At 41.4% G+C, this 26676-nt stretch overlaps 1 protein-coding gene across 4 annotated transcripts; it reads right to left on the minus strand.

Annotated features, from left to right (window-relative positions):
* Positions 1-122: 122 nt before the first annotated feature.
* On the minus strand, positions 123-26675 carry MED15 (mediator complex subunit 15). 4 transcript variants are annotated; one of them, XM_086855730.1, is made up of 18 exons: positions 26502-26675; positions 21631-21718; positions 20416-20467; positions 19921-19950; positions 18494-18709; positions 17715-17980; positions 15994-16377; positions 14852-14944; positions 9948-10067; positions 5136-5278; positions 4703-4830; positions 3701-3835; positions 3234-3297; positions 3012-3078; positions 2399-2559; positions 2033-2199; positions 1802-1900; positions 123-1660 (listed from the first exon to the last, which is right to left on the minus strand). In XM_086855730.1, the coding sequence occupies exons 1-18, from the start codon at positions 26567-26569 to the stop codon at positions 1527-1529; spliced, it is 2415 nt and encodes an 804-aa protein (XP_086711856.1). In that variant the 5' UTR covers positions 26570-26675; the 3' UTR covers positions 123-1526. The 4 variants fall into 4 exon arrangements, with proteins under 4 accessions (XP_086711856.1, XP_086711855.1, XP_086711858.1 ...); XM_086855729.1 differs by having other exon boundaries at positions 123-1663; positions 26502-26652; XM_086855732.1 differs by lacking the exon at positions 9948-10067.
* Position 26676: the final 1 nt, after the last annotated feature.

Raw genomic sequence — 26676 nt, forward strand, 5'->3', positions numbered from 1 at the left:
AGGAGCTACAGAACCATTTATGGGTTTGTCCCCTACCCTTCAAAGCCTGTGGTTTTTCACTTACCACACACCACAGTAACTCTCATCCCATGGTATCCTAACAGGGGAAGAGCAGTACAATGTTAGCATCCAACACAGGAATAATAATAAATTTATTACAGTAGAAACAAACAGATAATGCAGTAGCTCATGTACAAAATACTGACAGCACTCTGCTGCCTCAGTCAGTGCTTACTAAGTACCCACATTTAAGAACATCCTTAAAACTGATGACACCACATGGATTTACAGAAGTCATAGCAGTCTCTTGACACTACTGTAAGAGAGCCCAGCTACTCTTTTGTTTTGCTGCATAATACAGAGAGAGATGGGGAAGGATAGAAATAACATCTACTGTTTGAAATTCTCCTGCACCAGGAACTTAAGAAGGAGCAATTTAGACACGTAGGGAAACACGAAAAACGCATTAGAGTTACTTGTGGCAAATGTTTTCATTCAAAGTGCCAACAGTAAGGCAGCTGCTGACTGACTTGAGTGCCCATCACTGTTCAAGGCACAATGGATGAGTTGTCAGTTCTACTCCTGAGATATTTTTTTGCCTTTTTTGTTTAAACAAAGTGATGTAGTATAGAAACATTTTCAGTGCACTGCATTAACTCCCACTGGAAGCCAGATGCCTCAGAAAGACTCTTAAAAGAAGAAATGCAGCTACAAACCCACTGGATTGATTTCTGTCATTTGGCCTTTATGCTGTTGGTTTCCCCTGCATCTTTACCTACAATTTACTGAATTTATAGAGGAAGTCAATGTGCACATTAGTATCTCTTCTTTCTCATCAGTCTTACTCTTCTGGAGTGAGAAATGTGGTCCATGCTAACCAAAAACCATTTATACAAAGTTGCATTTAAAATAAGCTATAAAATACCTTTTTTTGCTCTCTTTGATTCCACTTTCCCACCCCCCAGGTATAATTATCCAGATTTATGTCATATATTTGAGGGATGCCTTAAAAGGATGTAATTTATCCCATCTCTGGGCAAAACTAGTAGTCAGAAAGATTTCCTGCACCCTCTGGGAAGTTTGCAAGCACATTTGTGCTACACCTCATTTATTTCTGGGGCAGTATCAGGTCACAAAACAAAATGTGAAAGAAATACTGGCACTGAGCAAATTTTGAAGCAAATTAGGACATTTTTCCCTACCCCCTCTTATACCAGACTCCCTGATGGAAGTCCACAAATAATTTCTTCTCTAAGAAGACAATAAAAACTCACCCTAAATACAGTCTTGAGAACCATATATACACATTTTGTATATCTGAAAATGCTGGCAAAAGTCCACAGAGGCAGAAGATAGAAAGCATGAAAAACTAAGTCTAACATCAGGTTCTCTACTGAACCTGACAACCTAGAAACAAAACACCATAAGGCTTCTTTCTTCTGAAGTAAACCTCCCCATAGTGTGGTTTTCCAGTGGTATGTGGAAGAGGCCAGCTGTTGTTGCTTCATGATTTAGGAGGTGAGCTGTTACGCAGCAGAGAGACAGGCCTGCCGAATGCTTTGTGCCCAGGTGTTCAGCAGAGCTGTGACCGAATGCTTGTCTGGGAGCTGCAATAGTTTTGAAGTCATGTATCGATACACTGACTGCAAAAAGGGATTGGCTGCTGGAGAAAAAAAGAGAACAGATAAAGGCAATTGTCATAAAAATCGTATTAAAAACATTAAAAGAGCAACATTAGGTGTTCACATTTCCCCACTACTGCCACATACACACACACACCCAACAAATGCCATCTTCATACCATACTGTCTGGGGTTCTTTATCCACAGAGGGCTCTGATCTGGATAGTCTGCTGGAACACTGAGCTGGAGTGGAGGGACATTTGGAAGATTCTTGTCATCTAGAAGGCAAGCACACTTCAATCAGAGCATTTCTTGCCAGACAGGAGGCTTTTTGTGTATAACTGAGCTTGATTTCTAGCCTGTGAACCCCAAGGAGGAACCAGACTGCACATCTCCCCGTTTCTTCTTACCTAGCTTGCATATGAGATGAACTGTGCCATTATTACTGCAGTGTGAAGGGTCCAGGTTCACCAGGAATTTAGGATTTAATCTTGCAACTTCTCCTTGTAAGACATTTGGTATGGTCTGTCTTTCATCCTCTTCATATTTCCGCTTTCGAGGGGAAGCGATGGGGGCCCTGTGTCGGACACATTCCACAAGAGGACCAGGTGAAAACGAGCTAACCCTGGACTTGTCACATATTTCACACGTGAAAAACAAAAAGCTGTAAGTCACCCCCACCCATAAAAGCATCTGTTTTTTTTTAACAATTTCTACAGAGACATTTTTTCCTCCAATGCTGAGCCCTCAGGACAGACACAGCCCCCGGTACGTACGTGATGGGCTGCCCGTGAATCGCGGTCATCGCCGGCATGAACGTCCGGTACAGGGAATGGTTGAAGACTGGGGAGCGGATGTTGGCCAGAACAGCATCCAAAAGGGGCTGGCACAAGTACTGCTGTTTGGTGGGGGGCACTGGGGGAGGTGGTGGAGTAGGCTGAAACACAACAGAATCCCCCTTTTCCTTTAATCGTCATCAAACCGGAAATATCTACTGCTGATTCTGAAAAATTTTATAGCTGTGAACTTTCAATGCATGAAATGCAAATTATTCTCAAAACTGTATGTAATAACATTAAGGGAGTAAGTAAAGCAGAAAAAATATCAAAAACAATGCAGTTTTGGTTTAGGAAGGCTGTCCTTAAATCAGCCACAGTCCAAAGAAAGAATTATTCAAGTCTTGGCACAAAGCACAAGAAGTTGAAAGTTCAGTTAAAAGATACATACAGGTGACATGAAGTAAATGCCTGCCCAGTTTTTCCTGCTTTCTTTCTTTGTCCAACCTTACTTGAAGTTTTAACAGTGTGAGTAACAAAAACTGCAAAAATGATCCTGCCAAGTCTAAAGACCTTTTGGGATGGGTCTCTGCTGGCACAAAACATTACATACCACAGCCATATCATTTTTCAGCTTCTCCAGAGCAATTTCACATTTCTGCAGTGTCTTCAGGGGGCACCTGTGAAAGAGGAGAAATTTCACCCACATCACCTCCAAATGGGCACCTCAGCTGAAGTTTCTGCTGGCTGAGCCCCAGAGAGCCTCAATGGCAACAGGGCTGGGTGCTGAGCAACAGATTTCTGGATAGCTGGGAAAGCTGACAGGAAGAGTTACCGTTTTGAAGGGTCAGTCAGGATATCCAAGAGACTCTTCATTTTACTCAGGTCCTTCTTCCTGTCTGAAACAGTATGAGAAACACAAACACTGACTACAAGAATAGATTCTGCTCCTGGAGACAGAAACACAGCACACTGTCAAAAATGGAAATATGAACCAATACTAAAGAAAGCAGTGAGGATTAAAGACCTTTCATCTAATCCTAAGTATATCCAAAGCATAAATGCTACATGTTTCAAAACTATCAGAAGTTAAAAAAAACCCAAAAAACCAAAGAAACTAATGAGAATTTAAGGATAAGAATTTTGCCCACTCCTCACACTAAAATCTTTAGTTAGAAGCAACTTTCTCTGACATTTTTAATTCCTGGAAAAGAAGTCACCACAAAAGACAAAGTATTGCTTCTTTCAGTAGGTGAAAGAGCTGACACAGATAAATGCGTGGCCAAATACAGGAAACCTCACCTTCATTTTTATCTATTTTATTGATCATTCTTCGGAGTGGCTCGATGTATTTTGATAGTTGTTTGAGTTTTTCCAGATACTGCTGCTCCTCTGACTGACCAGAACTGGCTGGGCTCATGACAGAATTTGGATTTCCTGGCAAAAAGGAAGACTGCATGTCAGAGGTGATAAAAGATACTGCAGAACATTATTCTCACATTTCACAATCTTGATCTGAAATGTGCCACTCAAAGTGTAGTTCATGTCAAATATCCAAACCCACAGCTGGATGCCCTCCACAGTTTAAGTGCTTGCCAGTCTTTGTGTAGAAATAACATGTTCTATGAGCAGAGCAGCAATTCTCACTTTTTCTGCAAAGTTCCACAATTCCATATAGCCATTTCTAGGTCTTTATTTGGCCTTCACTCTGATGCTTTAAACACTAAATAAATACCATAAATTCACAGCAGTTTTTGTGAAGTGAGTCCTTTTCTATCTGCAAAGCACCCAATTTTATGGTTTGAGAAGGAGCCCGTTAAATTGCTCCATTCACAATATCACAAACTGCTTATTGTGTCTGGTAGGGAAGTGCAAAGTGCCAGAGTACACCTGGGAAGATGTTCTGGAGCCAGGCCTGGTGTCTGGAATAAAGTGCTTATGTCCTTTACAGCTGCACAGTGTCACTGAGGGTTTCTTCCTGTTGGAACTAAGGAATCATTATTACCTCTATAAACTTGCTCCATTAAATTAAGTATCACTCATTTTTCAAAGACTGGGGAAGTTAGAAAAACCCATTGCATAGTTCAGCAATGAGAAAAGAGGTTTCAATTGATTTTGATTTGGGAATCCAAGCTGTTGTGTCATGTGGTGAATGTGACATGGTCACTACCTGCAATGCCAGCTGCTATGTAGAGCTCTTGCAAGTTTACACTGTACCAAAAATAGCAGGTTTCCCAGGAACTATTACAGTTACCAAAACACAGCCTGACCCATGGTGTGCAGTGTGGCTCTCAGATCATTTACCTGGAGTGTTTAAAGGACCTGGGGATGGGACACTAAAGTTCTGAGGTGTTCGTGCAGCTGCTGGGCTCTGTGATGGCTGTGGAGATGGACTGGGGAGAAAGCTGCTGGGTGATGGAGCAGGGCCAGAGCTGAAAAATAAACATAAAATTAAACCTGCCAGAATCTGACAAGGAGGGATCATCAGCCTGTAAGCAGATATGATTTTAGTAAGCATCGCTATGGCAGTGTGTAGTTCTGCCTTGAGGAGATTTCATACACAGATCCTTTATGCAAAATGTGAGTCTTCGGAGTGAGTTCAACACGGTCTCACCTGTGCTCCCAGAGGAGTTGGCATTAAAATTCATTCACTTCAATGAGAACAGAGTAGGATTACTGAGTGTTTCTGAAAACCTCCTGCTTAGGGCATGAGCAGAAGAGCTGCAGTGTGGCTCACCTGACATTTGAGTTTGGCTGAGAAGTCGGCTGGCCTGGCTGAGGAGAAGGCTGCGGCTGTGGTGGTGGAGGCATCGACTGAGGAGTCTGAGCTTGCTGGACAGGAGATGGGGAGGACATCATGGTAATATTGTTCTGGCTGACCTGGAATGTGGGAAAAGATACCATCAATAACAGCAGAAGGGAGCAGAGGGTGGGAACCTAACTAAAAGGCTTTACCTGTGGAGAGAAGTATATCCTCAGGCCTACAAGAAATGAAAGCATTAGATTCCTTCCTCCCCCATATGGACACCCCCACCTGTATCACTCCTGAAGCTCTCAGGGCAGTAAATCTTATCAATTTCAGTAGAAATGACCATTTAAACTGCAAATAACTTGAATTAACTGTATAATAATTATTTTTCACTGCCCAAACCATCATGTTGCAATTAAAATGTCGGAAGTGCCATGTGAAAAACCTGTACTTCATTAGAACTAAAGAAGATCAGGAAGAAAAGACATTTCCCACTTGATAATTAAGAGTCAAAACCCCCTTCTTATTAAGACATTTTAATTACACTCTTCAAAGGTCTGTCAGACTCAGCTGCAGCTTCTCAACTGGTTTTCTTTAGGAAGAAGGAAGAAAAAAATTAGGTAAGCCAAATCACCAACATCTTGTTTAAATACTGAGTTCTGAAAATCTGGGTGGAGATAAAGCTCCAAATTGAACAGCTGGGTGAAAAAAAAAAATGAAGTTGCTTTCTGACCTTTGGAGAATGATGAGGTGTGCCTAAAGGACAAAAAGGCAAGTAAGAGCATTTCCAGAACAGCACCAAACTCTGGGTAGTAACCAAGTTTATTCTGTACACTCTACAGTGCCAGAGCCAGATGACACTAAAATTGGAGCAACTTCCCACATTTGTTCTAATACACATTTTCCCCCTTAATCCCTTAAAATCAAACAAGAAAACCTGTGCAATGGCAGAGGCATGGGGTAGTAATGCAGATAGTAAGTGATCACATTTGTTTAAGGCACAGAGTTCTTATGACTTGAGGCTATAAACAAGTACATACAAACACAAGAGGAATTAGCCTGCAGAGGCAATACATTGTGGTTTATTAACCCATGTGTCCATTCTGTAAGTCACTGATTAGCATCTTTGAATTAGCAACTCTTTCCCTCAGTCTAAACCATTTTTAAGTGAAGGTTCCACTAAACCCAGAAGTCCCAGACACATCACAGGCACTGCAAATTGGTGTTTCCCTTCACTTTCTTGTTAAATATCCATCTAAATAATCCAACTATGCAGAGGACATGATATTTAGCACACTGAAAAGTATTGCATTGTCTACTTTTGCATGGACACACTGACTGCAACAGGAAATGCTTTGCTTGGTACCTCACACTGCAGCTATGCAAAAGGTCACACCCCCCCAAAAAAGGCACAATCCCCAGCTCAGTGCAAAACTACTAAGCTTGAAGATACTAGTTTATTATCTATTACAGAATATTCAAAATCAAATGCAGCCTGACATACTATGATTTTTCTTTAATCTTCAGTAGCCTCAGTACCTTTGGAACCTCTGACACAAAGGTAACACACAGAACAAGTGAGGCTGAAATTATACAGTATCTTCCTTTCCTCCATAACCAGCAACTAAAGACTCTGTGCTTACTGTTTTCCAAAGGAGGTGGATTCTTTAACAGCATGTCTCTCCTCAACAGCTGGAAAAGCATTTCTGAGATGGAAAAGCACAGTTTGCCTTCTGCAGACACCAGGCAGTTCACCATGTTTGGAAGGAAGGTAGGATGGACACTGCAAAAAGCATTCCCTGATTCTTCACAAGTCTATTTAATGTGTTATTAGACAGCAAGTGATTTAGAACTCACCCATATGGATACTGCACCCATTTTTCATCAAGTCAGACTAAGACCACTTGGAGTGGTTCATCACTTCCTGAAAATCAGGCCCCTGTTAAGTGCCTCAAGTTGGTTACAAAAAAGTACTTCTGAACACTTCAATCCTTGTGCTTTGGGAAGGAGGGAAGGAGAAAGATTTCATTAGGTTTTCTAGCAGATTTAAGTTTTTAAGTGTATAATTCAGCACCAAGGACATTGTTTACATTAATTTACAAATGCTGCAGAAAAGTGAAGAAAAGGATATGCAGCATTTAGTGTGCACATAAGCACTGGATGAACTGAATTTTTTGCACTACCCCTCCTCAAATATTTGCACAGACAAACAGATTTCTTCCTTTCCAGGTCTGCTCTCTGCCAGCTTCATTTCAGAACAGCAAAGGCCATATGTCTAATAGTAAGCAAAATTGTGACATTTTCAAAAACATGCATTCAGAAGTGTGCAGTTCTGAACTTCCTGCCTTGGTTTTCTTTGACAGCAGTTCCTTTGCTACATAATTTCACATATCTTTCTATAGAACAGATTTAAAGATGATTTCAGGTTTAGGTTTCTACACTGTTTGCAGGATACGGATTAAGATGGTAACAATTTAATGAAATTTCAACTTCTAGGGAATGCTCTTTGCAGTTGACTCTGAGTAAAAAGAAGGCTTAAAAAGCCACAAAAATAGCAATGAACCCAAAATACAAAAAAACCCTCCTTTCTGGAGCTTTAACTCCATTGAATTAATTCAATTCCAGAGCTAAGTGATGGTTTCTGATCTTCTGTATACCCTGCATCTACAACAGATACAAAGAAATCCAACTACATATTTTTTTACTAAGGGATATGAATTTCTGCACATAAAAGGACGTCCATGGACAGCTACAACAGCCCACTGAGCATGAATTTGCTCTGTGACTCTCCAGTGACCTGATCATGACACCATACTCTAATTTTCTGAAGTCTTGCCCAAAAGCTATTCAGGCCTGCATGATAAAAGTTTGCATTTACATCCACTAAATCAAAGCTATTCTTACTGTTTAGGGCACACTGTCCTGGAAGATAAACCCAGCTATGAGTTCTATCTGCAGTTTGTTGAGTCTCAGGCACAGAACAGCACTCAGGAGATAAGGCTGGTAAGGGCTCCCAGCTGCAAATCAAAACACCAGGTGACTGAGAAATAAAACATATCAATATTTTTTGTTTTGTTTGAAAAGACTATAATAAGCAAAAAACCCCAAACAAATAAACTCACTGCAGAATCAAATGAGTCTTATGATAAAAAAGGCCAGACTGTTTTGTCATATGGGATAAAAATAAATAGCCACAAGGTATCAGTATCACATCTGGTCCTTCTGTTGAAAAGCATTCTTCAGTGCAATACCAAGATTCTTTTCTAAAGAGAAAATACACCCTGAACTACATATCACCACATCTAAATGGATTTTGATACTACAGTCATGCTCTTAAATGAGTGATTAATAACCACATATCTGCTACAGCCCTTTACTCCTGTTGTGAACAGCTCCAAGGGCTCTGCTGACAAGGAAGTTATACCCAACAGACAATAGAAGTTTAGTATTTTATAAGATTAAGACAACATTTCTGATTTCTAATCTACCTAGAACCTGAATAAAATGTTTTGGCAGACAATACTGGAGATTAATGCTGGTCCAGAGCTGTCAAGTATGGCAGGTCAGGCTGCCTTCAAAACACATTTTCAGCCACCAGTAACCATGACTGACTCACTCATCCTAACACCTGCTCTGGAGCCATTTTCATTACAATCACTGCTCATGAAAAATTTCTCTTCTTCTTTTGCTTTGACCAGTTATTCAGCCTTCTACATCACTTTCACAATCCTTGGCATGCTACTGAGAACTCCTCCTGACGAGCATTCACTTGGTGTCAGAAACCAAAGCTCCTCAGTTACCATGACAGTGATGAAAGATCACCCTATGGCACTGAATGCTTCCTACTCTCTTCTGCTATGAGTCAAATATTAAATTGAAGCAAAACTAACATTTCAATATCCATGGGAAAGCCTCAGATATTGTGGATATTTCAAATGGGCAATGATTATCTCAGGCTGTATTTATTAACTGCTACAGTGACCAAAGCACAAAGTAAATTCCCTCTGACTCCACAGCTATGGCTGGAGTTTGTGTCAGTTAATAGATACACCCTGTCCTGGATTGAAATGAACATCCATCTTCAACCAGAAATGACAACAGATGTGTTTGCCTAAGACTGCAGAATCTTTCTGTCACTGCCTTTGCAAACTCCTGAGAACAAATGAAGTGCTCTGACCTCATGCATTTCCCAGCAGCAGCTGGACAGGAGCTGCCAGCCTCCCTACACAGGCTCACCTCTGATGCAGGTACAAGTGGAATCCTTCTGGCAGTTCCTCTTACACAATCATGAAAGAAAAAAACAGCTCAAATTTTGCTGGGTCCCTGATATGATGCCAAGAAGTTGCTTACACTGAAATGAGCCAAGTTTACTAATAACACATGAAGCACCTGTACTGAGCATGAATGTACACCAAGCAAGGTCCTGGACACAACTCAGCCAGGTACTCCAGTGCTGACTTGCAACACTCAGAAATGCACATTCATGGAGTGTGGAACCTTCATTTGAGACTTGAATCAATTCTGAACACAGAAAAGTTTTAAATGTTAAAATAAAGATCTATCCCACTTTAAAAATGCTTTATTTGGTACCCCAAGCTCTAAAAAAAAACAACCTATTACTTAAAATGAAGAAGGATCCATAAAACACACAACCTGAACAGACCAACACCCTGAGAAACACCAGCAAGTTCATTGTTTGATGCAAGAGTGACGTCCCCTCTCTTGAAGGGCAGCACTAGAGACCCAGGCAGTGAAGCTCTGCACAACTGCTGACACAATGTGCTGTGACCCAGTAAATACCTGTGGCATTTGCTGTCCGCCCAAGGGGATGGAGCTTGGTGGTGTAGCAGACACCGCGGTGGTAGGCGGGAACCGTGGTCTGATTTGCATCCCACCTCGGGCCATAGGTGCGGTGATCATCTTTGAGGACAGAGGGACAACAGACAAAAGTAATCGCAAAACAAGAAATGCAGTGCACTGGCAGGATGAGAAGCACATGCAGCCTCCAGGAACTGGGAAGGGGGAGCATGAAGGGAAGGTTAGTGAGCTTTTCTCTAAGGGTTAACCTAACGTGCTGGCTTGGAAATCAAACTCCTTTCTACACTCCTTCTATCCTTTTTCAGAGAGCACCTAATGAATTCCTGGAATCTGACATGCAGACTCAGACTCGTGGATCTAGGGTTGACTATCCTGTCATTTCCATGAAGGGCCTTTCCTAAAATTTTCCTGACATCTTGAAATTCTAAAATTCTTGGAGATAAGTACTCAAAGATTGCTGCCAGGAACGCTCCATGTAAGAAGCTCTATGATGCCATAGGTTTCTGATGTGCTTTCCCCCACTGTGGACCCAAGGCTTTAGCAGCACTGGCTGATGCCCCCTCTGTTCCAGAACATTCTGTCAGCTCAGCAGCAGCTGGCAGCACAATGCTCCACAGTGAGCAAATTTCACACCAGCATAACCTATGCCAGTATAACAATGCCAAAGACAGCAAAAAGGACTTCCAGGTTTGAAAAGTCTATTTCTTTCCTTTTGTAACCCACACAATAAGTCAAATACACCTTTTTAATTACTATGATTTTGACAAATATCTATTCCTATTCCTCTATGACTAACTAAGGTGTGCTAAATTATTCTGAGTCCATGATCTTCCTCAAGCCTTTTCAAGCTTTTTGATTCTCCAGCTGTATAGAGTGAGCACACCCTAAAGTACAATCATTTAGGGTAAATTATAAAGGTTAGCATTAGAATCAATTTTTATTTTAAAATAGTATTAGGACTACGCTGCTTTGCAGTGTCTGAAAATACCTTTCAGAACCATCAGCCTGCATCAGCCACTCAGATTTAATTTTTTATATCTGTATAGCCCTCTTACTATGCTTACTTAAGCATAGTACCTCTTACTTGCTACTTAAAATCTAATATTACATCACATACTGAGAATTTACAACAAATACAGCATGTATTTGAGGTAGTATTCAGGTATCTTTGACAGATTCACTTATCAGTAAAAGAGCTTGTCTGGGACTTCAAAGATCTACATTAAAGTTCTCTGGGCTACCTTTTTTTCCTAGTTTACATGTTACCAAGGAACCTACACAATCCTAACTAACCTAAGAGATAATGTAGTCTCCTTCCTGTAAATGGTTTGGGGCACTCCTGCTTGGTGTTTATGTAAATGGACTGAAGCAGCCAGCAACACATCTCTAGAGAGTCAAAGAATGCATGTGCTTACAATTGTTAAAATTAAATAAAATTAAATACAACATAGCAAGACTGAAAAAGGAAAGCAATAACTGATAAAGAAAATAGTGTCAAATTCAGCACAGCTGTTAGTTCACAACATCAGAGCAATGCAGTCCCTTTCCATCCAGGTAAAGAGGGATGGTCAGAGACAGGATTTCAAAAGGGGAACAAATGAGAGCGTCTCAGACATCACACACACATGCACACACAGCATGCAGCAGCTGCCACGAGCAAACACAACAACCCAGCACTGCCACAAAGCACAGGTGGATGCTACGAAGTGCAGTGAAGAGCTACAGTATCAACATGAGAGCTGGTGAAGCAACATAACCCTAACAAAACCAAAAAAAAAAAAAGGGGGGAAATTGCTAGGGGCGGGAGGGGGAAATAAATCCTTTCAGGCACAATCACCCCATCTTAGACCCTCGTGAATGCACACAGATCTCTAGAGCGTGGGGAATCCCAGGAATGTTATGGTGACCCACATGTCCCATCTTGGCCATGTTTCTGAAGCCACACCACCAAAGTGTGAGGATTTAGATTACTTCCACTGAGACACAGGAAATTGGAAGAATATTCACAGGTTAAGTGTCTGGCAAACCAATGGACACCAGCATGACAAACTCCAATTCAAAGGCTTTCAGCTGTTTGTAGTATTGTGGTTGGTCAAATGAGTACACAAGCATACAATTTTGGGTTAGGGTTTTTTGTATTTTTTGAAATGTGTGCTTTGGAAAGGAACCACATTTATATTTACAAAATCTGTGACCCTTTGACAAAGGAGTCAGGAAAGGAGGTTCCAAAGCAATATGTAGATAAAGGAGTTACTCTTTTCATAAAATAAGAACACAATCAGAAATGTTTAAGTACTTCTGAAAAAGATTTTAACTGAACACATATCTTCCTCCACAAGTGAAATTGATTCTTATGAGGTAAAATCCCAGACCCTGTAAATTGAGATAAATCAGAGAGCAAGAACAGGATCTCCATCCACAGTAAGCTACAAACCCCATTATTTGATAAAAATGAAGTGTAATAGAACAAATAGAATCCAGAACCTGTAACTTTCTTTTATCTAACATCCAAACATTCAGCATTCCATAAATATGCAGCTTCTGGTGAGCACATGTACGTACTCAGGTTTTCACTCAGCATCAGCCATTCTGCATTCTGAGCACCTGAAGGGATTGCACCAGAACAGTGACTTTACTTTACTAATACTTAACTGCAGTTGGTTACAGGTCTTTTTCCTTGGTGCTGCAAGCATCTTGTGTAGATCTCTGTTGCTAGGACACTGCTGCTATGAGCTTCCCTGTGAGTTACCTCCTCACAAAGACTAGAGCAGGGAAACATTGATCTGTGTGGTGCCTTTAAAACTTCAGAGAAGAACTTCTCACAGGAATCATGTTTGAACCTGGGACTGCTTTTACTTTTATGTAGGAAGGATTTACAGAAACTTTATGGAAAAGGAAAAATGCAGATATAGCAAGCAAAATTCCCAGTTTGAAAGCCCTTAAAGACTAAATTTAAATGTAACAAGCAAAGATTAGGAGAGGGTTTGTTTATTGAAAAAGCTTCTCTGAACCAAACAAAGAAATCAAGGCAGATTTATTAAAAATGCTGATGCTACTGAAAAATGTACTAAATAGAAAGCAAAAATCTAGTCTTAAAAGAGACTTTTTCTAAAGCAAATCTTATGCACTCTCAACACTGATGCTGCATTGTAATATTATATACAGCCACAATCTTAAAGCTATTACATACAGAAAATATTTAGACAAGTATGAGAAACCCATTTCATTATTGGACCTCATAGTGGTAGGTGAATTTTAGTAGACTCATCTTGCAGTGGCATGAACACAAGTGGAGTAAAGCTCGTATGTGGAATATTCCAAACTCTGTATGTGGTAGATAAAGAGCAATCCCCAAGTTTACTATACAAGACTGGATAAAGCTGCAATACAAAACTGGCTGTCAACCATGTTATCACCCAAAGCTTTTCAAATGCACTGTGCTGTTAAGCCACTGGCACATGAAGTCACTAAAAGGGCAAGAATTAAGTTGACTCTAAGTAAACACAATCCATCTGCTTCAGAGTTGGAAAGAGCACCATTAAAGTCAGTAACAAGAAAAAAAGTCAGTGTCTCCTTCCAGTCAGCCTAAGTCCCTGCAGCTCCCACCTGGAAATTATTTAAGAAACAAACAAGTTTTAATTCACATTCCAACTGTAGGAAGAGAATTGTGCATTGCTGCCAGTACTGTCCCAACTGTACTTACCGCTGCTCAGCTTTTACATCCTGTGTTACACTGACACAAGCCAAAGGAGCAATTCAGAAACAGAACTTGGCCACACCAACAAGGATGTGGCCACGTCAGAGTTACCATGGCACAAGAGACTATCCCTGAGACAAGTCTGGGAGATGTACATTGAAGAAGCAATTGTTATCACAGTCCATATAAAAAGCTTCTTACTGAATCTGTAAAATTACTCGTGCACTGAATGGAAAATGGTGCTTGAAAAACATGGAATGCCTGGGTATACAAAAAGAATTCTACCATTAGTCCTAGTCAGCCTCATTTCATCTGTCTGTCTCTGTCTTCATCTACAGCATGGTGATATTTGTACTTACCCATGTCTGTAAAATGCCTCAATATGAAACACTACAGAGGTAAGCCACAAAAGACTCTCATATTCTTGTGGAAAATGGGATAAGAAGTTCAGCTCAAGCCATTCCCCATTTTTTTCCCCAAGTCTCCTTCATACCAGGCACACATCAAGAAACAACCACTGGGGCTGCAGGTGTATTGTAGGATAAAAAAACCATGTTAGATAACAAGCTTTCACCCAGCACTTTACTTTTTTTAATGTAACTCTGCACTTGTGACACACGCCATTTGTTCTTCACAATTCACATCCAGAACAAGAGCATCTAGATCTACTGCCCATTTCACTCAGAAGAAGAATGAAAGATGAAAGGACTGAAAGGGGAGTGCAGAGAGATTTCACCATCTATACTATTTTTTTTATAGTCGATACATGAAGATGGAAGGTAAATCACATGTGATTAAAGATAGCAGGCAAAGATTCACAGTACAGAAATCAGTTTACACAACAAAGCAGTCACCTAAGAGAGTTTAATGAAAGAAGAGGTGATACACTCCAGGTACCAACAGTCAGACTTGTAGTGTGCCCACAGGAGACCGTCTTACTCATGTGCATTCCTGTGTCAGTACAGGCAACACTCGGACCTACTTGGGACAGAGCATGCACAGAAAGCTTGGCAATGAAATCCTGCCTCTGACTCCAGGAAAAGGAGGAACAGCAGAGAAGACCACATCCCCTTTATACAGGGGCTGACCGATGCCAGACCCCTGACCAGAAACCACCAGAATCCCAACTCCATGCTCATCTCTAGCATGCACTTGCTGTGACCTGTGACACCGGGCCCTGGGCCCTTACCTGCCCTGAAGCTCCCATCTGAGCAGCCTGGGCCTGAGCTGCTTGCACTGCTGCTGCTGCCTGCTGCTGCTGCTGGACCAGCTGAGCTCTTACCTAGAGTACGAGAACAAAACCCAAGGTAAACATACCTGAGTGGGGTATGACACTTCTGTTTCTACTGCACTATGTTCATTAAAAGGGGTATGGAGACAAGACCAGCCTCACAAAATAAAGTTTTTGAGTTTTTTTGTGAAAGTAACTTCTCATGTTTAAAATATTTAGAATAGTTTTCCCACAGACTGCACACATAATTCAACAATTTCTTGCAACTTCTTACCTGTACTATCAGGTCTTATATAAAAATAACAAACACTTTAATGTTTTGCAAGCCTACCAATGACCAGCATTGCAAATGTTAATACATTAATTACATCTGTCAATGTGACAATCATGACATTTAACTACTCCTAGCTTAGCTGGCAGGAGCACAAAGTGGAGGTATCAACTCATCCATTTCTGAAGTGTGGCTGACACTCCTCCCCAGCAAGGCCTGAAGAAAAGCAGGTCTGAGCTTTGGCTCAACAGTAACCTATGCTGCCCAGATAAAAATGACTGTAACACTTGAAAAAGCTGCACCATTAAGAGGATGACCCAGCAGGACATTTAACAGTGTAAAACTATTGTCTTGCCTTCTCTTCAAGGCATGAACAACCAACATATTAACCAATGTGACCAAAACCTCCCAACATGGCAGCAGAAGCCAAGCCAGCCATGGTAGAGAGCTAACACTGGCTGCAGTCTAGAACACTTCAAAGTACTTCTGTTCTAGAAAAGCAAACAGCATGGAGGTAATTTCACCAGAGTATGTTTCTTTTTCTTTTTTTTGCTTGTCCAGTCAAAGTGAGACAAGAAATTATTTTTTAAATATTAGCTGTATGAATGGTTTTCACAGATTCCAGAACTCCTACTCTTAAGTACAAAACTGTTCTCTACTGGCAGGCCCAGATATAAATGTATAAACACCCTGTACTCATAACTTGCTGACTGCAGAACTCTTAACAATTTATGGTTTTCCTACTTCATTACTAGCAAAAGTCAGATATATTTTTTATTTCTCTAGATGGTCATAACAAATCAACAATCAGCTGGGCCCTAGCCCTTACCTGCATAGCTTTTAACTGCTGTGGTGTGAGAGTAACAGGCATAACCTGACCAGGAATTTGTCCTGAGATTGCCTGAGGTTGAGATACCATGGGCTGGGGTTGAGGCTGGGATTGTGGTGGAAGTTGAGACTGTTGTGCCTGAGCAACCTGTTGTTGTTGTTGCTGCTGCTGCTGTTGCTGCTGTTGTTGCTGCTGCATCTGTTGCATCTGCTGTTGCATGACTTGTTGAGGTGGCTGCTGCTGTATCTGTTGTTGTGGTATTTGCTGCTGCTGTTGCTGCTGCTGCTGTTGCTGCTGCTGTTGTGCCTGCATGACCTGTGCTGCCTGCAGCTGCTGCATTTGAGCAATCCTCTGGAGTTGCTGCTGCTGCTGTTGCTGCTGTATCTGAAAAGCAGGAAAAGCCAGGCTGTTAAAGCTTCCAGCAATGCAACAGCAGACTTACTTTTATAGCATAAACCAAAAGTAAACAGCATCCTAACACATCAGATTGATGATGTTTTAAGCCCAAGGGAAGGCCAACCTTTGTATCTACTCATCCCTTGTATATCTCAACCCTAAGGGATGCTATAGCCTGTATATCCACATTACCAGCTTTCCTGTAACTTTTAAAAGCGAAGGTGAAGTCTATCAGCTTCTCCTGTACAAATGGGCTCAGATACAGTTCTTCAAATGTAATCACCCCTTACCAACAACTGCACAAGAATGACAGCTGCAGTTTCCTCATCTGCTTTTGTACCTAAGGCTGATATATACACACACACACACACACACACACACACGTGTATTGGGTATTGTGTTTTAAGATACAATTGGGTATTGTGTTTTATACACATATTTTTTAAAGTGGCAACACATTATTCACAATGACAAAACAGCCACTATGGCTAGAGTAATTAAAGTTCTGTTCTTTCCCAGTGTCTGTCAGAATAAAGACTATCCTGACACTTACAAAAAGAAAAAGAGAAAGATTTTAATTCCCTATTGGAATGACAGAAGGAAACAACAAAACATCTGTAAAGCCCTTCCTCCACCATACTGCTGTCAATTAACTTGCCAATCTAACCTGAAGCCATACCCTAAAGTGGAAACGCGTTAGTAACAGGCAGAGCTGATACTTCCACACAAGCCAAGACTCATCTGACAAGTAACTGATAGCCTTAGGTTACAATGCAAGATTTAACCAAAAGCATGTATTCTATTACCATCTGTTAAAACCAAGTGGGGCAGTGTCCTTTATCTCTTCCACAACCCATCCTCCCTCCAGGGGGATATCTTCTGTTAATGGGCCATTGAGTCTCACTGCATGGTTGATAAAATTCCATCATCCCATTGTGAGGTGCTCCACTCAGCATTCCTACCTGGATATAATCTGAGATTTGGAACACCACAGTCAGCCTTTTTTCATTAGATTCCCAGATGAAGAACAGACCTATCACCACCACAGGACCTTCAGAGGAAAACTTCACCCTTCTACAGGATCACTGCTCCAACAGAACAACATCTGTCACTCCAGGAGGACTGCAGACACCATTTAATCAGACTGCTACCAACACCCTGACCAAGAGGGTGTCAGGTTGTATGCTGACTCTGTCAGTGGTTTTGTACTACTGCATTTTATTTTAATTTTCCTATTAAACTGTAGCTCTTGGGATCTCCCACTGGCTTCCTTTCAAACCAGCACACCGATCACCACGTTTGCCATCGTAGCTGTTTGTCATCACCTGCTGTTGGTTTTGCTGCTGCTGCATCTGCAGTTTCAGCATGTGCTGCTGCTGCTGCTGGACAGCCTGCAACTGTTGCTGTTGCTGCTGCTGCTGCTGGGCCACGGCAGCGGCCGCCGCCTGCTGCTGCTGCACCTGGAACTGCTGCTGCATGGCTGACTGCTGCGCCTGGAACTGCTGCTGCTGCTGCAGGGCCACCTGCTGCTGCTGGAATTGCTGCTGCTGCTGCTGCTGCTGCTGAGCTATCTGCTGAAGCTGAAGCTGGGCTAAAGAGAAGAAAGATTGTAATTAAAACACAGTACCCAAATAATGTGAGATTAATTCATGTCCTTCCTTAGCAGTATATACTTTTGCTTCCTCAAATGGATGGGGCACATTAACAACATAATTAATTACATTTTGTACTACTAACTTGTAATTCACTCTGCCTCCATGGAGTCAGCAACCTAAGTAAAGAGAGTAAAAATGTGCAGGAAGAAATATGCACCAAGGTCACCAGCAGGAATCATGGCACCATGGAAAACATAGGTGAGGTCTACAAAAACCGTGTTCTGAAGCTGACATGATGAAAGAAGAATTTCTCATATGACAGCTGCACTGCTGTTGGCTACACTAAGGAAGACATTTATCCAATTAGGTAGCAGGGCTTGAAATCAAATCTTTCCCCAGGTGACTTGGCTGGTTTAGCCAGTATGACATCTCTTCAGCACCTTTTCCTTGGGGAAAGGACTTATTACTGATCTAAGAACTTCAGTGGCTGAAGCAAATTGAGCACTTACTCTGCTGAGTAGCTGTAGAGACACCAGGCATGCCATGAGGGGCCATTCCTGAGGTTCCAGGGGGCTGCTGCTGCCCTGGGAGACTCATCTGCTGTGCCATTGGACCAAGGCCTGTCATCCCACTCATTGGTGCTCCCTGAGCTCGGGAAGCCATGCCCATCCCAGGCGCCCCTGCCGTGGGACCCCCAGTTAGATTCTGCAGGGCATTCATTGGATCTGCAGAGAAAACAGACACTGATATGCACCAAGCCATGCAATTGCTTTTCTAGAATGCTCTGCTCTCCATCAGCCACTCTCTGATCTGGCAACTTCAGCCATGACTAGATCCAACACCCTGACAAACTCGGGTTCACTGCCCTGCCTGTGAGACAAGGCTCCCAGCACATCTCTGCCTCTCTGTAAAGAGAGTAGAGAGGATTTAAAGAGTGCTCCAGTGTTGTGAAGTTCTACACAGATTTTAAATACATCAAAAAAAGGAACTTATTAACCATCTCCGAATTCATATACAAGTCAAAACAAGCTGCCAAAGAAACTGCATGAGGATATATATAAATAATTATATATATATAATTAGGATATATATAAATATTTATATATATATAAAGCTTTTAACCTCAAAAACCAAGAGAGTCCCACTGTGGATCTTCTTCCTTGAGACAGAAGCAATGCTCAGGCCAGAGGATGTACTTTGCTATACAGTTCCCTCTCTAACATCACTGTTATTATACACTGAATAAATACAATGCCTTTCAAGACAGTTTTCATAATCTGAATCCTAGGCACGCAGGAAAGTGAAGTTAAAGACAGAAAGAATTCAAGAGGTCAAAACACAACATGGGGTGCAGAAGCAACATTAACCAGGTACAGAACACACACCACCTCTTTCTTAAGAATACGTATAAAATAATTTCCAGCAGTCTAGACTGCATGTCAATTAATCACAGACTGCATATTTTCCCTAGGGGGATAAAACCACAGGACCATACTATGACCCTAACATCCACTGTAGTGAGAATTAGCACAGAGGATCAGATCAAAGGTCACCAAATGGCCCCACAAATACCTCTGCCTCTGGTGCAACAGCTGAGGAAGCCACAGCTGGCAACAGGCAGGAACCTGGGCTGCTCAGATTATTTTCAATCACTCTCTGCTTTGTGAACCTCAGTGCTGTGAGCTAACAAAAGTACAAAAGCAAACAAACAAGTTTGCTGTGTTACATCCAAAGCACTGGACGATCACCCTGATCACTGAACAGCACCAAGAATGTCCTGCTCCCCTTCCTTTACTCCAGCAGCATTAAATATCCCAGCTAGGAAATACACAGATGCTTTTTCACAGGTACATCACAGCCCTGATTTCTGAGCTGTTCTACTTAGAAATGGAGAGTATGGGGGAAAGGAAGAAAACAACAGAATAGGAACTCTTACCACTGACTGAGGCTTGAGATTTCTTATTGTCTGCAAAGGAAAAAACAATTAATCACCTCTGCCAATATTGTCACATTGACTCTTCAGATATACTCTCTACAAGAAATATATATTCATATCATCATTTAAAAAATGTTAAAAAACACTATCTACTGTAGCTCTAAAAAATACATAACCTAAGCCAATTTGCTAATCAGAATGCTATATAAAAAAATGGACAGAAGGCAAAGATACAGGAAAAATTAGGGAGGAGGAAAAGTAGCAGGTTTAAATAGTTTCTCAAATAATTTTCAATTATAGAGGATGTGTAAAAGATATAGTATTTATAAATTAGGCATGGATACTACAGGAAGATTTTTAAAGCAACTTGTTAAGAATCTCATGCAGAATCACACACAGAAGTCCTAAAATTTAATTTATTTTTTTTTAAAATGAGGATTCAATGAGTAACCATGATTGAGAAGAAAAGAAAACCAAAACTAAAAAATTACTTACGAATATCTCGGAAATGTATAATAAGTCTGGCCACAAGAGAAAGATATTCCTCCTAGGGGTGAAAAATTACTATTTTAGCATAAGAAATGAAAACAGAACAATATTACTTTCTGGTTCTTCAGCATTCTTCCTCAATATACTGGATTTTACTTTACAATGTGTGTGGGCTTTTCAGAGCAGTTTACTTCCAAGAAACAGTCTGTTTATTAACTAGGAATATTTTCACTAATACGTCATTGTGGCTGACGGTACAAGAACACAAAGAAACCACAAAATTCACAGGAAAGAACCTCCCTGACAGCCACACTAACAGGACCACAATAAGCAAACATTATAAACCAATGTACATTTTCCACTTCTTATCCACTATAATTCCTTATTTATAAGGACAGAACCTGCTTCCTTGGCACACTGAATTATTTAAGTCCTTGAATGATGTCACATTTGTACCACAGTAACTCTTTTGAAAGCTAAATTCATGTCAGAAAATACGAGTAAATTTATAACTCAGAAAAGTAACATGACAGAAGTGTCAGAAATGGAAGACAAATATTCTTCAAAACATTTTTTTAGTGTGCTAAATAATTTGTAGGAAGTTTTTCCTGGTTTGTTTTTTTTTTTAGGACAGCCTTCCTGCCCATTAAACAACTCAGCAGGGAGGATGCCAACAGTGGGCACAGATCTGTGACATCAGCATTGTAACAGTTTCACCAAGACAAGTTCTCCCTTGGAGAAAACAACAGTATCCAGTATCTCACACCACAGCTCCAGAGAAGTTGATGATTTGTAAGAGTGCAGAATTGTCCATTATAGCCAGACTTTCACAGAGACCATGGCTCTTCCCTTGGGGTTATTCTTGACAGAGCCTTTTCATTGATATTCTAAATTTTTCTGACCATCAAACTGGAATGGTGCTACATTGTAGATAAAGGAAATTACATGCAATTCACTGCACACAAATAGTCAGGTAAGAAAAGTGTGGTTCCATAGGTGCATGAAACACTGCAGCATCAGCAAAGCTCTCTTGCACTAAGTCCAGTTTGATGCATCTGTTGGATGCAGAACTCCTTGCTTCCCCTCAAGGTAAAAGAAGCAGCACATAGAAATCAAGATTTCAAACTCTGTACTCTTAAGTGCACTAGCTTTGCTATTTCTGCAATTTGTTCCAAACTTCTTTTGACACCAAATAACTTCTGGAAGCACATAAAGATTTACCCTTGTTTTGGCCTTCATAAACACGTGGCTCTCCATATCTTTGCTAGATTTATTATGGGCAACACCAGCTTTCCTCATAGCTTCATCACTGAAAAAAAAAAGAGGAAAAAACAAGGCTGGGTATTAATCGAGGGCATTGCAAAATACTTTCTGGAGTTAGAAAGGTCTGTGAAACAGCTTTTTACCCCTCTCTCATTTATAGGTTAAACAAAAAATCCAAATACCCACCACAAAAAAACCCCAAATCAACCAGCACCACATACTACTTAAAACTGCCACCCTTTAATGTTTTTCAAATAATGGAGAAAAAAGTCAACTAATTTCTAAAAGGCAACACATTCTTCACAGAAATTCAAGACCAACTGCTAAACAAGTCATTATTTTACTGCCTGATGTATTATTTTGACAAAATACCAGTAATAATGAACAACAGGCCTTGTTTATTTGAGGAAAACTGAATGACAGGATTAATGTAATCCATGGTTGGCAAACAATGAGATTGAGCTTCCTAGCATCGAGATTTTCCAAAAGAATTCCCTAAACATAAGGTGGAATAATAAAACAAAAAACAAAGGTTGCCCAAAGGCACAGAGGCTTAAGCAGTGAGTGAGGACAATGAGTGGGAGCATTGATGAGGGTCAGGGAAGGGCAGAGGTGCAGCCATGGGCAGGGTGGGAGGGGACATGAGTGGAAAAGAAGGGACATTCTCAGTACATCAAAGAGCAGCAACTAATTTAACTATGGAACATGGAGAGAAAGACATCCTAAAACAAGGAGTTCAGCCAGGTAAAGCCCTATCCCAATTCTCTAGGTATTGTTGTTCTTAGAAACTTCCCTGCAAAATCTGTTCTTTTTTAAAGCAGCCTAGCAGTTACAGTCTAAATTCCACAAACAAGTGATCAGGAAATACTTTTGCTTTGTAATTAACATCTCAGAAAGTTATTTCTCGGTGACTGCCATTGCATCAGCAGCTACCCTACATTAAATATATGTCAGGGCAGTGACCCCTGGAAGTTTCAGCCACTCTGAAGAGGCACTACTGGCTTTTCTGAAATTTATTTTACTGAATTTCTGTGACCTGCCATGCAGCAGGAACGGTGCTTGCACAAAACAAAACGGTTCAGCTTTGTCAATTAACTCAATGACAGTCTCAGAAGATAAGAGCAGATGCTACAGCTTTAAAATGCAGGAGCTTAGGCTGCCACAACTCACACCCTTACCTGGCAAACCAGCAGCTCACAACTGAACTGCTGCAGTTTTTAACACAGAACACAGTGGAACACTGTACCTGCTGGAAGGCTCTCATGGGAACCTGTTTGTGGGGTCTGGCAGCCACCAAAACAACGCTGCTTACATATGAAGCTTACTTAAACTGAAGCAGAACCTGAACATAATGCAGGGTAACTATTCCTCCTCCATGGGCAAACAAGCCTTGAAGTGAACTGCTCATAAAGGAGCTCTGCTGTGGATGAAAAAGCTATATCCAATTCTCTATTAATAAGTCCTTTTTTTTCATTTTACTACTGGAAATGTTGCCTCTGAATCCACACTACTCTGAATCCTCCTTAACTTTCCAGTCCTAGTACAATGACAATGCCTTTCATGTTGAGAGCACTGAAACTGAGCAGACAGAAAAGACAAAGTTTGCACAAAGGCAAGTAAAGAAAGTAACATCTAAGTAGCACTTAGTGGATGTGATAGAGACATTGATCAATATGGTATCAGGAACGCGAAAAAAATCGACCGCAAAGAAATTATCTGCTTTTATATTGATCATTTCCTCTTGACATTATAGACCATGAAAGATGCATTATTGTGACTACATCTGCATTACTGAAAATGCTACTCCAAGCTCTCCACGTCCTATCTGTTAGCATTCCAATAAACGTTTAGACTAGGAAGAAACAAAAACACACAACTTGTTCCTTGTTAACATATCTAACTGCAATCAACATAAAAATAGTTACATTAAAAGATTATGGAAGTCAGCTAAAAAAGTCAGCTTCAGCACAGAGCACACTCCTGGCAGACCACCCAACTCTACAAAGCTTTGGGAACTAGATGGGACCAACCAATTCAACCTTCCTCTGCCTTTTAGTCACTTTGTACATGTATCTTTAGTAAATGTGCAGATGTGCACAAAAAATCTGCCTTCCTGACTTCATGCAGAACACTCAGAGTCGTGGTTTCACAAGACAAAGCGTTTGACACCAACACCAGCTTCAGGAATTCCCCCTCCCCTCTCAAGAAGCTTGTTTCCAGCCCAAATATGTGCAACCTCTCACTCAGGCTGGTCTAACAGAAAAATCTTGCAGAACATGTTCTCCTTCAAAACTGCTCCCTACCCAGTCCACGCTGTGATTCTGAGAATCAATTGCTACAGTGAAACACCAAGCAGAGGAGGTTCAGGGCCAATACACAACTTGAATTACATCCCATTCCCACACTCAGCACAATTCCCTTCTAACACAGCCACGAAGCAGCTCAGGGCAGGATCTGGACACAGCCACAGACTGAGTTTACAGCCCAGATCAGATCTGTCCTTCAGGCAATTCCAACACCTAAAAACATATTAAGGAAAGGCCTTTAGAAAGGAGACTCCCAAGGCATCAGTGTGTACTGGCTGTCAGGGCCAGAAAAAAGTGGTGCCCTGCAAACAAAAGCATATTCCACATTCCTACATCACTGCTGACTCCTGGATCACCCCGGGAGAAGCCAAAGCTGCTTCTCAGCCTCAGCCATCGGAGCTCAGGATTCCTCAGTCTTGCAACTGCATGGAAGTTCTGCTTAGGCCTGCAGTCACACAGAACCTGGTACTGGAAGAGGCTTCTCAGGACATCAAAAGCACTATTCTCTCAAGTATCCACAACCAAATGATGCACATGGACCACTGACACATTCCTCAAGATAGCCACTGCCCACACTGAAATGTGAGACATAACATCACTTCTGAAAAACAAAGCCAAAGCCCAGAAAACTTCAATTCAGGCTTGTAATGAAAACCCAAGTATGGAATTGCAACATATTGAGACATCTATATCCAGCAGCTATAAAGAGGCACTCAAAATGAGGTAATATGAATGGTTTCATGCTTCTTATGGTCAGGACCAAGTATAAACATTTATCTTGACAAGTATCACTTCTTGGTTGCAGGATGAACTGGAAGATATACATACATTTAAGATTGTATTTCCCTAACTGCTTGGAACAACCTTCCCAAAAATTATAAAAACTTTCAGATTATTCATCAAATATTTAATTATCTCCATCTTCCACCTACTATGTCAGCCTCTAATGACAAAGCCAGGACCTTCTGGAAAGAAATAGGAACTTGTTGCATAGAAAATTGCATTTCTTTCTCATTCAACAAACTCTACTTCTGGCTAGCTTCATCTTATTCTAAGTGTCACATGAAACCAGACCAGGTTGCTTTTGGATATCTAACACATAGAAACTGCTTAAAAAAATCTGCTGCAGTCACTGTAACAACCCATCCCAGACATAGTTTTGCTTGCTTTTTAAACAAGCCTGTGAACACAAATATGTGATCCATACTCCAACACTGCATGGAGCACAAGGAAGTGACAAAAAAACCCTGTCACTGCATCTCTAATAAAAAGCACATGGACAGTGACATCTGTGCACCTGTGTAAAAGAAGACAGAGGGCATTTATTACAAGTTTAGGATTACTGTCATCCCTTCATTTGGCATTAACCTTAAAGATTTTTTTTGGCCAGTAATAGCAATTTTTTAATCCATTGCTGTACACTTCCATTGAAACATTTATGAGCATTGTTTTCTGCTCAGAGAAAAACATTACAGTTTGCAGGGCAAATACAAACTCGAAGTTTTATCGTGTTAATTTTGCACGTGCTTACTCACGTTTATTTCCTCACAGCTACACAGCACTCAAGGACACTTTTGTTTGCTTGTTTTGACCAAGCAGTAGAAGAACAGAAGGGATTAATCTAACAAGGTTAATGACTTCACCAAAAGTTTAGAAAGTGAAGCATCAGTTGTGAGCACCGAGAAAGTCTTTAGGGCTCTGACAGATAAACACCATCAACACTTCTTCAATGAATACTGCAACAGTTTCATTCTGGGACAGCACCCTAATTGTAGCAAACCCACTCAAACTACTTATATGACACAAAAAAACCAGTCCCATTTTAGATATTGATTGTTAAAATCAACAAGGGAATATCAAGTTTTCCAAGTACACATGAATTAGCACTCCAACATTACTTCAGAAACAATGAACAGTGCTTTCACTGCTGGGCTCACCACCTTGCACAGGGTAGAAGAGCCTTCCAAAAAATAGAAAAAGCCTGCAGAGCACCAACATAATTCAAGGAAAGCAATTGTTTCACAAAGGAAAACTGAAAAGGCAACAAGTTAAACTTCAAATTAAATCACCAGTTTTTTATTTCGTATTTGCCCCCAAAAGTCAGATGCAAGCCCGTAACAGTGATTTTCATAGGGCTGAATATGCCAAATTTCACAACATCATGGGCACTGACAAAATTAAATCCCTAAAACAGATGGTGTCAAGCAGGGTAGGAAGCCGGTATTGCCGGAGAAAAGGAAAGTGAAAGAGAAGGAGAATCGGAAAAATTAAGTCTAAGAACAGTCCCGGTTACCCCCACACAGGGTCCGAGGAAATCCTGGTAACGAGGCCCCCTCAGGAGAGGGCTCCCCTCAGGAGAGGAGGCAGCGGGGAGCGGGCACGAACCCAGCCCAGCCAGGGCGAGTCAGCAGGGCCGGAAAGGCTCGGGGAGGAGCGGACACGGGCGGGACGAGGCCCCGGGGGTGGAACGAGCCGAGGCCCCCGCGCGGCCTACCCAGCAGCAAGCTCGCGGCTCTCACTCACATCTGGCTGACGAGCTTCTGGCGGAAGTTGGTGCTGCGCCAGTCAGTCTCGGGCCCGGTCACGTCCATGGCCGCCACCGGGAGCGCCTCCCGCCGCCACCGCCGCCTCCCGCTGCTGCCCTGGGCCGCCGCTGCGGAAGCGCCGCGCCACCACTTCCGGTGCCCGAGGGATTGCG

This window comes from Cyanistes caeruleus, chromosome 18, assembly GCF_971803275.1.
Source record: "Cyanistes caeruleus chromosome 18, bCyaCae1.hap1.1, whole genome shotgun sequence".
Classification (NCBI taxonomy): Eukaryota; Metazoa; Chordata; class Aves; order Passeriformes; family Paridae; genus Cyanistes; species Cyanistes caeruleus.